Source organism: Pelodiscus sinensis, chromosome 3 (assembly GCF_052426305.1).
Source record: "Pelodiscus sinensis isolate ZL-2025 chromosome 3, ASM5242630v1, whole genome shotgun sequence".
NCBI classification, from domain to species: domain Eukaryota; kingdom Metazoa; phylum Chordata; order Testudines; family Trionychidae; genus Pelodiscus; species Pelodiscus sinensis.
The window spans coordinates 30088671-30103669 of record NC_143054.1 but is presented as its reverse complement, the minus strand read 5'-3'; the positions used below and the strand labels follow the sequence as shown (position 1 = coordinate 30103669).

General features: G+C 42.6%; 1 protein-coding gene across 2 annotated transcripts in view; it reads left to right on the top strand.

The window, feature by feature from the left end:
• Window positions 1-14999, top strand: part of ASAP2 (ArfGAP with SH3 domain, ankyrin repeat and PH domain 2) — a 184715-nt gene that overhangs the window by 150477 nt on the left and 19239 nt on the right. Inside the window, exons 22-23 of one of the 2 annotated variants that reach the window (XM_075923513.2) lie at window positions 7043-7298; window positions 11322-11480. In XM_075923513.2, the coding sequence (XP_075779628.1) occupies window positions 7043-7298; window positions 11322-11480 (415 nt within the window). The remainder of the gene's footprint in view (window positions 1-7042; window positions 7299-11321; window positions 11481-14999) is intronic. The other variant, XM_075923514.2, reaches the window with a different exon arrangement.

The window sequence follows — 14999 nt, the reverse complement described above, 5'->3', positions numbered from 1 at the left end:
AGTGGCCGCAGCACATCTCAGATGCAAAGGCATTACAGTATTCTCCTATCTGGACGACTGCCTTATCAAGGGCCCCTCACAACATGCCATGAGAGGCATGATCAAGTTTACAAGGCCTTTCTTCAGTCGCTAGGCTTCATTATCAACGAGCAGAAATCCACACTATACCCTAACCAATCTCTGAAGTTCATAGACTCGCATAGATTGAATAATAGCACAAGCCTATCTGCCCAATCACCATTTCAACAACATAAAAAACCTCGTCACTATCATTACCACCAGCCCAACCATACCCATCCGAACTTGCCTTAAGCTTATGGGACACATGGCAGCCACCACATACATAGTTCTGCATGCCAGGCTGCACTTTCAGTGTTTCCACATTGGATTTCTTTAGTATACATGCCATCCAGCCGCCATGTCTCACCTCCTCTATGGGTCTTTACCGATGGTGGACCCAGGTGCAGAACCTACACAACGGGGTTCTCTTCCATCATGAGCAACCATCCAAACAGATTACTACGGACTCCTTGCTGATAGACTGGGATGCACGCTTCCAACAACAGATTGTGCAAGGGTAGTGGTTCAAAGATGAGTCCAAACTTCACCTAAACCTGGTCAAACTTTGAGCAGTTCACAATGAGTGCAAGGACTTTCTCCCACACATCCAGGGCTCTTCAGTGCATATCCTCACTGACAACATGACTACTATGTTGTACATCAATCGCCAAGGGGGTGCGAGACCCCAGTTGTTATACGCAGAGGCAATCAAGCTGTGGAATTGGATTATCCACCACAACATAACCATCACAGCAGCATACTTACCTGGGGACAAGAATATTATGGCAGACACCCTAAACTGCAACATCCTCAAAGAGCATGAGTGGGAGCTGCATGATCACGTCACCCACAAGCTCTTCCAACGTTGGGGTATACCACAGATAGTCCTCTTTGTGACCAGACAGAACTCCAAATGCCCCCAATACTGTTCAAGAGCTGGCATAGGATATGACTCCCTGGGAGATGCAATGCTCCTTTCTTGGGGGACCTGTTCACTATATGCCTTTCCTCCTTATCCCCCTCATTCCCAGGGTCCTCTGAAAAATACAGGAAGACGGAGAATGAGGAATTCTAATAGCTCCAGCGTGGCCTCTGTAAACATCGTTCCCGTGTCTTTGTCAACTGTCTCTGCGACCTCCCTGCCCGCTTCCGAACCATCCGGAACTTCTCTCCCAGATCAAGGACTCAATACTTCATCCGCAACCGCGAATGCTACACTCATGGCATGGTACCTATCTGGTTCTCGGAAGCGGAGCAGCAGTGCTCCCAGCAAGTGAGAAACGTACTGCTGCACAGCAGGAGGCAAACAACATACAAGACTTACCTGTACAAATGGCATTGCGTTACGCAGTGGTGCACACACACAGGAATCCAAATCTCCACCTGAAACTGGAATATATTATGCACCTGAAACAACAAAATGTATCGCTCTGATCACTCCGAGTGCACTTAGCAGCCGTTATGGCCTTCCATCCCCCCATTGATGGGTTCTCCATATTTTCCCATCCTATCTCTAAGAGATTCTGGAAGGGTCTACAAAATATTCACTCACAGCATACACCCATACCTCCCACGTGGGACCTAGGATTGGTCTTCCACTCACTTAAAAAAACACCTTTAGAACCAATAGCAACTTCCATCACTTACCTTCCTCACCACGAAGATGCTATTTCTTCTCGCAGTCATGTCCGCAAGGTGGATTAGCGAACTTGCAGTGCTCCCGTCTTCGTCTCCATACATGACCTTTCACAAGCACAAGATTATCTGTGGCCTCATCCATCTTTTTACCCAAAGTTGGGTGTGAATTCTATATCAATGAGTCAATAGTCCTTCCCACCTTCTATCCAAAACTGTACCGCTCCAGAGAAGAGGCCACATTACATACCCTGGACATTAGGGCAATTGCCTTCTATCTTGATAGAAGTCAGTCCTTTTGGTTATCCCAGAAATTGCTGGTATCCCTGACTGAAAGGCCCAAGGGACAACCACTGTCTTCTCAGTGCATTTCAAAGCTGATACCATCATGCATTACTACCTGTTACTTGCTCCAGAACAGGTCTTTACCAACAATTCCAAGACCATTTTACCAGGGTGATGGTGACATCGGCTGATTTGCTAAAGTGAGTCTTACTCCAGGAAATACACAGAGCAGCGACATAGTTGTCAAATTGTACATTCATGAAGCACTATGCTATTCCACCATGCTCCACAACAGATACCGTAGTAGCCACTGCGGTCCTCCCCACAATCTGTAGCAATTAATTGAAGTCCACTGTCCATTCAAATGGTCACTGCTACACAGTCGCCAATGGTGGAGCACCCGCAGGGACATCACTTGAAGAAGAAAGAGAAGTTACTTACTTTGTGCAGTAACGATTGTTCTTCGAGATATGCCCCCACGGGTGCTCCACGACCCGCCCTCCTCCCCACTTCTTTGGGCAATAATAGCAGCCATGAGAGTGTCAGAGAAAAAACAGAGGGAAAACCAGGCTGTGCGTGCTTCTTCAAAGGTGGTAATTCCATTTTCTGCTTGTGTGTGTGCAGCCCGCCTGATGACTGCTTGAAAGTCTCCAATGTGGGGTGCTGGGACAAGCCCGACACCAACGGTGGAGTACCCACGGGGACACACATCTTGAAGAACAATTGTTATTGCACAAAGTGAATAACTTCTCTATATTCTGAGGACAACAGCATATGTGTCTACAGTACTGTGGGTATAAATACCTACTTAGCTTGAATGCAGTTGCTAAATGGCTCATTTTATTTATACCAACAATCTGTGCAATTGTGTGTTTATCTAACCATATTTTTAAGGCACATCTTTACTCTTGTTGATCTCTGGAATGTTACAACCCAATCCTGTGAACCTATGACTCTGTCTATTGTTCTGTATTATTAGAGAACAATAATTACAAATTATTATTTTATGATTGTTGCAATAGGAAAAAGTAGCATAGCAAAACAGATGACTTCCTTGAAAACTTGACAAACTAATTAGGGCACATATTAATAATGTGCACAGGCTGATCAACACTCCCTCTTCTTGGCAAACTCACACATCGCCTTTTAACTGGACCAAGTTAACTGGACTTGCTTCCTGTTTAGTAAGTTGAAGAGAGCCAGTGAGAGACTTGGACTCATGCCCTTTTTGCTTACAGATGAAATTTTCAAAAGTGTGTTAGTCACCTAGGAACCTAAGTTTCGGTGAGACTTAGAAGGTTTGAAAATGAATCTTGCGTTCCAAGTCAGTTAGGCACTTTTGACAATTTTTCCCTGTATTATTACAGACGTAAATGCAGGAATACTTAACTAGTATTCTTTTACTACTATACTTTACTAGTCCAAATTGGGGGATTTGTATTATTGAAGGGAGTTACCATGCTGGGTACATTCATGGGCTTTTAGGCAAAGTGTTATTCTTCCTTTATGAGAGTTTGATGATTAATGCTGTAGTAGTTGTGCTTGTTCATCTTTAATGATTGAACGATTAAAAGATAAAGTAGAGTTTTTACATAGGCCTGCGTAATTTTCAGCATAAGAATGTGAGGTGTGTGATGAGCCCTCTGATAGTACTTCTAAAGAATTCTAGAAGTATTTTTTAACAAGGGAGTTTCACCTTTGTTTGAAGTGGAATAAAGACTGTGTACATGAACATCAGTAAGGAATCTACTCTGCTGCACTTTCTAAATCTCTACTCTTTTGTCCAAACTGCTCACGTTTCTTGTAATGATTAGAATAGTGGTTATCCCACAACAGCATTGACTTCTGAACATCCCATCATTTCTAGAACAACTTTTGATCACATAGGAACAAACATCTGCAAGTCAAGAAACTTTTGTACCTTTAGAAAGTTGTGATTTAAAATTTTAAAAATGGTATACACAGCTGTCTTGTATCGTGACTAGGGATGTGAATGGTTAAATGACCTCACTGCAGGCGGGGGGTAGCTGCTCCAGTCCCGTGGATCTTGCTGCAGGTAGGGGCTGCTCTGACCAGCCAGCTGTCGGTGGTGGGCCCAGCCTTAGTGGTGTGACACAGACAGGGGCTGCTCTGACTGGCCACCAGAGCAACCCGTGTACGTGGTGATCGAATCCAGTCCCACTACCGCAGGCAGGGGCTGCTCCTGCTGGCTGGGGCCGTCCTTGTTCATGGTGTGGAATGGCCACTTCAGCCTGGCTATGATGGGGGGGAGGGTGCTCCTGTCCCCCCGCCATCTCCCTCTTTAATCAGTTAACTGGTAAACATAATGTTTAACAAGTTAACGGGATCTTACATCCTTAATTGTGACAAAATAAATTATAGCAGCCTGAAATCAACTTCTGTTTTCAGGCAAAATTCTTATGAATTGAAATAAGATTTTCCAAGTTATGATAGACAAGACTTGAAAGATCCATTTATAGAAGTACTAAGCTTTCTTGGAGAATCATAAGCTACTATATACACTTTCTTTTTAAAAAAGGTAATTTTCTGGCTCTTATGGTTGCACAACATTCCACATCTGGAAAGTCTGAAGCTACTGCAATTCTTTCACTGATTTTGAAGACAGACCAATTCATTGCTTCTACAGAGCCTCTTCATAGCTTTCCTTGAGATAATGCAAAGTGATCAAATACTTGTAAATATCATTGTGTCTGTGCAGAACCCTAGTCAATTTTGCTCTTCAGATGCTAGGTACAAATATGAATAGCAGTTGAGGTAAATACTGGACGTGTTTGCAGGGAAGGAAACCTTAAAAACAAAGGTCAGATAGAGGGTAGATTCTCCTCACTCTCCCTGGCAAATATCCTTTTGTCTTTCTAATAGCCAGTAAGGGCTGAGGAGCACTACATTTACCAGACAGTTACAACATGGGCCCTGTAGTGATGTTTGGTCCTATATATTTATTTTAATTGTGAGCTCAACTGTGAACATTTTATGAGTGTATGTTTATAAAAGGTCACAGTACCCTAACAACAAATGTTATAGAGAAAAGGTACGTAAGGGAGACAAACTGACTAACTCCAAATTAAAAAGCCAACTAATATAACTCTCGGGCTGTGTTAGGATATATTACTACACAAGAAAAGTATAGAATCAACATTAATGTGTTGGGAACCATGCCTAATTGATGGACAAAATAATTAGAGGATGGGCTATTCCACATATCATTCCCTTTTGGGGTCCTTAAAGAAAGGTACTTTAGGGGGGAAATTAGCTACCGTAGTGAGCTTCACCATCTTCTGGGACCCCAGACCTGCTTAATCCCAATCCTGAACGATGTCTTGACCAGAGAGAGAAGCAGATGACATCAACACACCCATCAGCTCCGGCTGAATCTTGAACATCACGTGGGATGTAAGATTTTTTTTCTCTTCTACCCACCTATTGCACCAGTTTGTCTTTTTCTTTCCCTATCTCATATCTTCTCTTTCCTATCTTTGTTTTCTTTCTAATAAATGTCTGACTTTGCTGGCTAAAACTCTATAATTTGCAACACTGCTATAAGCCTGTGACTATAAAAAGGCAACTAAAAGCAATGCCATAAAATAACTAGCAGTTGGTACAAGTTAGCCAGGCCTCACAGTGTCTGATAAGACTATGGGCTGTGCCTGTGTCTTTCCAGAAGTGAGGCTGCAAATGAATGTCAGCCCCAAAGACAGAAGCTGCATTTTCTATCTTTGCTGTTTTCTTCTTTCCCCTCTTGTGTATATTTGCTTTGTTTGGTCTTCTAGGAAACAACATGATACTTCAGCAAAATTGACAACATCTCTGTTAACTTCATCTTTTTTCCCCGAAAGGCCACTTAAGACCATCTTCAGATCTATCCTAATGAGGGGTTTTTTCCCCTTCTAACTGAAGGCTTTCCAACCAAAGGGAAAGAAAATGGGAGATTTTGTTAAAATGAAAACTATATTTAATATTATGTTTTAAAATGCTGTGTTTTTCCCTTTCTTCTGCATCTTTTTATAAAAGGTTAAAAGGATTGTAATGTATTTACCATGGTACTAACTGAGCTGAGGTCTCTGTATATCAAACGCAGATTTTGTTTAAAATGTTGGACAGTAATTTGGTTATGGTAAGACCATCAGCCATATTATTCCATCTAAATGAATACAAGAGGCCTAATATAAAGAATAGGATAGAGGAAGAGTACACTGGTAGGAATCCCAGCATTTTCTCATATCCCAGGAGCTTATGAAGCTAGGAAATAGCTTTTCATTCATGTGTTGCCCCTGGTCAGCAGAGCCCCTCATCTAATATAACACTCTCTGGCAAGTAGCTCTTACATGTTGGGTAGAATTTCTAAGCCATATGTGAGAGTTGATGGATATGGGCAAGAAAAAAGAGTGATGAAATACATTAGAAAAGAAAAGAATGTTCTTGGAGGTAGAGGGAGAGTGGGAGGAAGAGGGTGGAAAAAGTGGAGAAAAGAAAGGGTAAAGTTTGGGAAAGAGATATGATAATGGGCTGCAAGATGAAAGAATGAAAAGAAAAAAACATTAGACGTGGTATGATTAGGACATTGGACTGGAACTTAGGAAACCATTGTTCTTTTCCTGGCTCTACAGTTACCTATTGTATGATCTTGGGGAAGTCTTTTCTTCCCTCCATCTACGGGTTTCCTCTCCTGCCCTTTCTTTGTCTTGTCTGTTTAGATTGTAAGTGCTTTGGAACAGGAACTGCTTTTTACCATGCATTTGTACAGTGCCTAGTACAATGGGGCCCTAGTCTCATTTGGGGCCTCTAGGTGCTAACATGATACATCTAGGTGGTCGTGGTGGTGATGAGGATGATCATAAACATTAGGGAAAATGCAATAAAAGATGCACCATCATCTATTATAGAAATGAGAGGGAAAAGCTATTGATGCCATAAGAGTTGATAGGCATAGTCCTCTGACTAGCCAGTATTGGGTAAATATTTCAAGCCTTGCTGAATAAGTTAACCAAACTAATGTAATTTCCAAATGCATTTTTCTTTTCTTTTGTTGTTTTGTTTTTAGCAACCCAGTCCTAATCGAAGAGAGGACAGGCCTGTCAGTTTCTATCAGCTGGGACCAAACCAACTTCAGCCTAATGTAGCGTGTTTGGCAAGAGATGCAGCAAATATTGCCAAGGATAAACAAAGAAGTTTTATGCCTAGTATATTACAGAATGAAACCTATGGAGCAATACTTAGTGGCAGTCCACCTCCCATTCAATCTGCAGTACCTGTTACTACAAGTGCACCTCCCCTACCGCCAAGGAATATTGGCAAAGGTACTAACGCTGGAAAATATAGTGTTTTAGAAGAAATGGGATCATAACTTTTTTTTCCCTTACATTTTGAAGATTTGTTTTACAGTTATGTTGCACAGGTAGGTATTAGAACTATTTACTGATGGTTTGTTTTTTAATTTGAAGTGAATCTGCACAACATATTCTGAGTTTGATTTTAATTGTATGGACTAGTGAAGGAAAATACATTTTGAATTGAATCTTGGGAATCATACAGAATGTGTGTGAAAATAATAGATCTATAAATAAAATCAATAGGGGTCAAGCTCATTATAAGAAATGAGTAACAGCCCAGATGATCAATTTCACCAACTGCTTTTTGCTTGTGCTCCAACTTCTAAAACTTTTATTTCCTAAAGATGTCTCAGTCTGATTTATACTGAACTTCCATAACCATTTAGCTCCTTAAAAGGGGCTGAGGATAGTATGAAGAAAAATAGGCAATGATTAACATTACAGTCACTCTTTATAAATCTGTGATGGAAAGTGTGGAAATAAAATAAAGAGCGGAATTAGGATTTTTATGGAATTGGTAACCAATGAAAACGTAACTATCCTGTTAGAGAATCTTTCGTTTTCACATTTTGTGAAAAAATAACAGTATTTATTAACTAAATTTTACTGAGAGTACCCATGGCACTTATTCAGTGCACACAATCTTCCCTTCTCATAATTGATTTTTGAATGTGCTTTAAATTTACATAGTTAAACATACTCATATAAACTGCTTCCGGTGTATTGAGGTTACACAATGACATATGTCGATTCATGTTTTTATGCATTTTACGTTTCAGTTCAGCCTTCAGATGTGAGTAATTAAAATAATGAAAACATGCCAAAAACTTCTTAAAATGCCCCTAAAGACTATGTCATTGAGTTTGGCAAGAACAAATTTCACATTGATCGTAATGTGCCATTCTGTACTATATGCAGCAAGGTTGTAGATTATATTTGGAGGCAAAGAATTGAAGAACTCATGGAAAGCGCTAAACATAAACTGAATGAAAAGAAACAAAAACATGAGACTGAAACAGCAGGAACATTGACAGTAATAAAGGAACTATGCAATGTAACTGGATCATTCCAGGGTTCTTGTGCATTAAAAAACACACAATTTTCTGAAAGTCTAGAATACAGACATAGAAATATTTAGTATATATAAGCAATACAAATTTCAATTCTATTTTATTACAATGTTTGATGGCACTGGTAGGGTTTGAACTTGCTTAAAAATTGTAAATATATCAACTAAATCTTAGCATTTCATTTTAATTATGGAAATCCATGGATTTTTATGCTTTTTAATTGGAGTTTTGGGGGGGGGGGGGGTTCATCAAGGAAAACTAGGATCCCTGCTGATTTTTCTCTTCAAAGGCCTATGTGAAATTGTGGGCCTCAGTTCTGTTTGTATGGGCCAAATGCTCACATAAGAAAATTAACGTTACAGGTTGTACTATGGACGTAAAAGAGTAGTTGAGTAGTCATGATTACTTGCTTTCCCAGCCCCTGCTGCCTCTGTACTCGATACAGATTGTACATGATTAGTCAGTTATATGCTTCTTAACATCCTTAGGTTGTACCTCCCTTAACCAAGACTCAGATGTTCCTGGACCACAGAGTCCAGGGATGGGGAGGTCTGGCCACGGGGCAGGAGTGCAGCAGCAGGAGCCAGCAACTCAGCCGGGAGCCCGGAGAAGGAGGAGGCGGAATCTGATCCCAACAGCTAGGCAGTAGCAGCGGGCCAGCAGTGGCTGTGCAGTTCTGGCCCCAGTGGCAGCCAGAAAGCTTGGGCCCCGGCTGCACAGCTCCAGCTCTGGCGGCAGCTAGGGAGCTCTGACTCCAGCTGCCCAGCTCCAGCCCCGGCAGCAGACAGGCAGCTCCAGTCCCAGCCACACAGCTCCAGCCCTGGCAGCAGCAGGAGCTAGAGAGTTCCAGCCCAGGGAGTGACCAGGCAGTAGTGGGGCAGACTGGAGGGGAGGGGCAGCAGTTTAGCATTGTTTGGGACTGATCAGGTCCTGAGGGTGCTGGACAAGGGAGGTCCAATCTGTACAATCAAGACTAGATGGGAGAGGATGAAGAGACTGGCAAATACAGTGATAGTTCTGTGGGTAGGGATTTCAGTTTCTAATGCCATGTGTTATCTTTCCTGAATGCCAAAAGTGACTAAAACTATAGTAATGCAAGAAAGCATTCCACGTATTCTTACAGCCTTTTATACTAAAATATGCCAGACTTTGTGCATGCACTGATTTCTTATCTGCCTTGTAAAATAGTCCATGTACTCTGTGTAGAGTGAACACTCATCCTCAGCTTTGACTGTATTAACAATAAATGAACAATAAGATAGCATAAAGTACAGCATTGCACAACTGACCATATACATGAATGGTTTTCTCAACCTCCTTGGAAGGATCATGTCATGGATGAAGTTAAGCTATAGGACTTAATACACCATTGGTCTTTTCTGGTATATTAAATGATGAGTCTACAATAGCTCCCATGGTACAGGAGTAATCATAAAAACCTGCAAAAAGTATAATTTTTCTTGGAAATTAGCTGAGAATATAAAATGGTTACCATGATTTCATGTGGGGTTTTTTAAGACTGCCTACACCTTTTGAGAAGGGGGAACCCAGCTGAGGATATTATTTTTCTTCTTGACTGAATAATTAAAATGTTTGTTTTGCCCTTTGACTAAATTTTACCCCATTTCCCTTAGATTAAATGGCAGGCTTTCAAAATACTGTCATTTATCTTTTTTCTCCCATCCTCCCCTCCAACTTGGCACCCATGTGATGCTGCTCATGCCATGAAAAATACGCCTGTTGGCTTAAAAAGGTTTGATGGTATATTTTACGATAGTTTATTTCATTAGCCTCTTTCATTTTCCCAATTGAACATAATGATGTCATCACTAATCTTAGCCTCTTGTTAGCTGCCTTTCATAATACTATCCTCTTAATTTTAGAATGTTCTTTAAATCGTCTCATCCGTTTATACTTTCTTTATATCCAAATTAATGCTTATTTCTGCATTACATTAACTGTTTTTAATCTTTCCTTAATATGGAGATCATGCTTTCTGTGTAGGGATAAAATTATATGCTACTTAGCTAAATTTCTGCTATAAAAAAGGAGAGCTTATAGTGTGCTTTAGTGAAAGAGGGATATAGCATTTTAGCCCTAGTGTAGTAAATGTGGAATCAGTTGTAAATCACAAAAGCAATGCAAGTGCTATAGCTGTTGGTCCTAGTTTTGATGAAACCCTGAAGTATAGTTTTGCCGAAGTTCCAGGTTAGAACTAACATTACTTGTTGAGAAGCTTCAGGGGGGTAGCCGAGTTAGTTGGTACAAAATAAACTTAAAAAACGAAAACTAGTCTGGTAGCACTTTATAGACTAACAAAACATATAGATGGTAGCATGAGCTTTCGTGGGCACAGCGCACTTCTCCAGTCATCTGAAGAAGTGGGCTGTGCCCATGAAAGCTCATGATACCATCTATATGTTTTGTTAGTCATTAAAGTACTACCAGACCAGTTTTTGTTTTTTAAGTTTATTACTTGTTGAGTCAGTGTGTTCCCAGGCATGTTCATTATGTGCCTTTCAAGTAGTGTCTAAAGGCAACAGTCAGGAGTTCAATGATTTTTTTCATAGGACTCACCTTTTGATTTCTTACTGAGAAGTTTTTGCCTTTGCCAAGGCTTAACCATCAAATTCATAAGCTGAGAAATGGATTATAAATCTGACACATTTTGAAATGTTGACCTGAAAGAAGCACTTTTGTAGCTGAAATGTTAAGAATACTTCCACCTGAAACTGATATTATTGTTTTCAGTCATATATGATTTATTCTCTTATACGCTACAAGATGATGGTGGTTTCTTTCAATGTATACAATATACTATCACACCATTTAAAATAAAACACAGGTGTGACTATTAGCACTTTTCCCACACACGCAGTCAGCAAATAATTTTTATACAGTATTTTCCTGTTTTCTTTAGTGCAGCCTTCAGTTCTTGGGATTGGTGTTCATACAACTTCATTTAATACAATGTGGAAGACAAATTCATTAGGAGTGGAAAATATAAGCAGACAGAGATCTTCATCAGATCCGCCAGCTATTCATCCCCCTGTGCCACCATTGCGTGTAACATCTACAAGTATGTTTTCACTTTCCCCTGTTTTTCTCTGCTGTTGCATCTTATCATGGTTGAGTCTATTTTTTCATTTTCACAACTCATGCTTCCTCTTTTGGCAGCTGTAGTTCTTCAAGTGATTGCTCGTATACATTCCAATATGTGTGTGCGTGATCCACCTGCATGGTCATCAGAAGATTTTCCCTAGTGGTTTCCATCGGAGTCCCTTAGAGTGGCACCTCTGAGGTGCTGCATATAATCCCCTGCTAACTCAGAGCCCACTCAGTTTCTTCTTGCTGCCAGTGACAGTTGATGGAACTTCTGACCTCTTGCTTTGCAAGTTATTCATGTCTAATATATATATAGTAGTTTCCCACTAGGACAGAGGTTATTTTTCTTGTAGTAGTATAGTTAGAAGTTAGTTTTGGGGGAAGGGTTTCCCCCCATTTTTTCTGCATACCCCTGGGGTATGCAGCCTAACCATGGCTTCAAACAGTGCAATGTGGGTGGCAATGTGTATTCCCTGAGGGGGACCCACATGCTGAGTGCCTTAAGTGTCATGAGAAAGCTAATTTACAAGTTTAATGCTGCAGCTCCAGGGGATTTAAGCCAGGCAAGAGATGTAACTTCTCCTCATGGAGTCCACACTTCAGCCACTGTTGCAGGAAGCAGTGCCAGCGCCCATGGTGCATAGTGCACTGCCTTGGAGTGGCAGGATTCAACACCATGTAGGGAGGAATGGAAGGAACATCAGTGTTGCTCCCTTGCACAAAAGGCTTCCCACTGCCACAGAAGAAGGCAGCCAACACGGACTGTTCTTCTAGCAAGAGGACCAGAAGAGAGACAGAGGTTGTGCGGTCTGTGTCAGGCCACCACAGAGTGAGCTCATCTGTCCTAGCACTGTTGACTCTGGCCCCTCATGCTGGGCCATCGAGTCTGATCTTGTGGGCTCTCCTCTGTGTGAGGTGTTAGAGGAGGACTTGAACCTCCCCACCACACTAGATAAGTTTAAGGCAGCTAGAGATGCCATAGAGCTAACAGCACCTGATTCCTTTGGGTCTCGCAGCTCATGGTACCAGTCCTGATCTCGGCACCGGTCCCTGCACCACTAAGCTGATGCAGCAACGGCACCAATGATGTCCTGGCCTTCTCATTGGCTGGCCCCAATACAGTGGCCGGCCCCAGTACAGTGGCCCTTTTGGATACCACTTACCACCAGGATCAGGGCCCAGGGTGAGTTTTCAGGACCGCTTCCATGGCCTCCTTGACCCAAGCACGTTCCTTGGTAGCTCCAGCACCACCTCCTACCTCTGAGGATCCATCTGGCACCCATACGGACTGGAGGGGCAGTGGGAGGGATTGTCACCATGTTCCCTTCTTCATCGATCTCTCCTACCCAGCTTCCAGAACAGGACACTGCCAGGGAATCTGAGGGTCAGGAAGACCATATCCTTCCCATAACATCTTCCTTGTCTTCACCGGATGAAGTGGTGATCCCTTGTTTCTTCCATCTATAGACTTGAAGGCCCACTAGGATCTGCTGAGGCGTATAGCTCAGAGCCTCAACATGCCCACTGAGGAAGCTATTGAAGACTCAGTTCCAATTATGGACATTTTGTCCCCCAAGACTCTGCAACAGTAGCCTTGCACTTATTAAGACCATCCAAGCAATTACTAAGGTGCTGTGGCAAACCCTGACCACCTGTGGCCAAGGAGGGTGAAAGGTGCTACTTTGTCCCTCCAAAAAGAATCCAAACACCTGTTCACCCACCCACAACTGGGGTCACTAGTGGTCAATGCAGTGAACCATAGGGAGTGCAAAGGACAGACGAGGTCAGCTGCCAAAAATAAGGAAGTGAAAATGTTGGACCTTGTCAGTTGCAAGATCTGCTTGACCAGTGGGCTCCAGCCAATGTTCCCTCTAATCTTTCCCATTCGTGTGTGGAATAAATTTTGTTACATGCACCGAGACATATGCAGATGTGCATTACCAGTAGAAACATATTCTGCTGGTGCTCTGCTAATCAGCTGTGAGGCACTTAAATCTCTACCGGGTGGCTGCCCAAGCACTCAGCTTACAGGGAACACTAGCTCCAGTTTCTTATTTCCAACCAGCAGGTGATACCAAGCCACTGTGTGTTTAATGCCTGGAACCCACTGTCGAAATTCCAGGAGCTTCTCCAGTTGGAAGCCAGGCAGAAGTTTTCAGACATCCTGCAAGAAGGCTGCCAGGACTTCTTTGCAGGCAACTTTTGACTCCACCAACTTAGCATCATGGGCCACGGCCATTATCATGCAATGCAGTTCTTGGCTACAGGTGTCTTGGCTACAGGAGAAGGCCCAGTGTGCTATCCAGGATCACCCCTTCAATCAGGTGGGCCTGTTCATCAAGAAAACTTGATTCTGACCTGAATATTTTGAAGGACTCCAGGGCCACCCTAAAATCCTTAGGCAGACATAAGCCGTCCACCCATGCTACCTATCTAGCAAGGAGAAATGCTTCTCTCTTTGATCCCTTCAGCGGGGCATATCCCCACAGCAAGTCACTCTCTCCTTTCTCCTGACTATTTCCAGTACTGAAAGCACTAACGTCTGGCTGTGTCATCAATGAAGGTCCACCTCGTAGCTATCTCAGTATTCCATCAGTTCCTTCTTTGGTCACCTGATGGTGGGGTGCTTCCTGAAAGGTTTGGACAGGCTGTACCCCCTGGTACAACAACCAGTACCACAGTGGAAACTTAATCTGGTCCTTTCATGGCTCATGGGGCTGCTGTTTGAACTCATGGATACCTTCTGCCCATCTCTTCTACAAGATGGCCTTTCTTGTGCCTATAACATCGGCCACACAGGTGTTAAAGCGGTGGGCATTCACCTCAGAGACCCTGTACTCTGTCTTTTACAAAAATAAGTTGCAGCTGCACCTACACTGTGTGTTCCTACCAAAGATCATGTTCCTTGCCATGTTAATCAAGACATTTGTGTGCTGGTGTTCTTCCCGAAACCCCATGCTAACAACTGTGAGCAAGTGCATACATTTCCTGGATGTAAGGGATACACTGGCTTTTTACATTGAGCACACTAAGTCATTTTGCAAATTGCCACAGTTCTTCGTACGTATAGCTGAGAGAATAAAGCGACTCCTGATTATATCCCAATGTCTCTTTGTCCTGGATCATGTCATGTTCTAAAACCTGCTATGGCTAGGGAGGTAAACATAACATCGTCAGGTGGAACTGAACCTGGGACCTCTGGAGCTTAGTGCATGAGCCTCTACTGCTTAAGCTAAAAGCTCTCAGACCACTTACAGGGTAAGAGAATGAGTGTGCTCTACAGCCTCAGCTAAGTGCCACTACATGGGACCACACCCATTTAAAAAGTAAACCAGTTAACCGTGGAGGGCTGGGGTTTCGCAGGCGGGGGGAACCTGCTCTGGCTGGGCCTGGCCCTCCGGTTAACTGGTTACCTGGTAAGAATGTTGGTAAGGCTAGTGCTTACCAGGTAACCAGTAAACCTTCTTCATCCCTAGCTACCACCTGGCCAAAC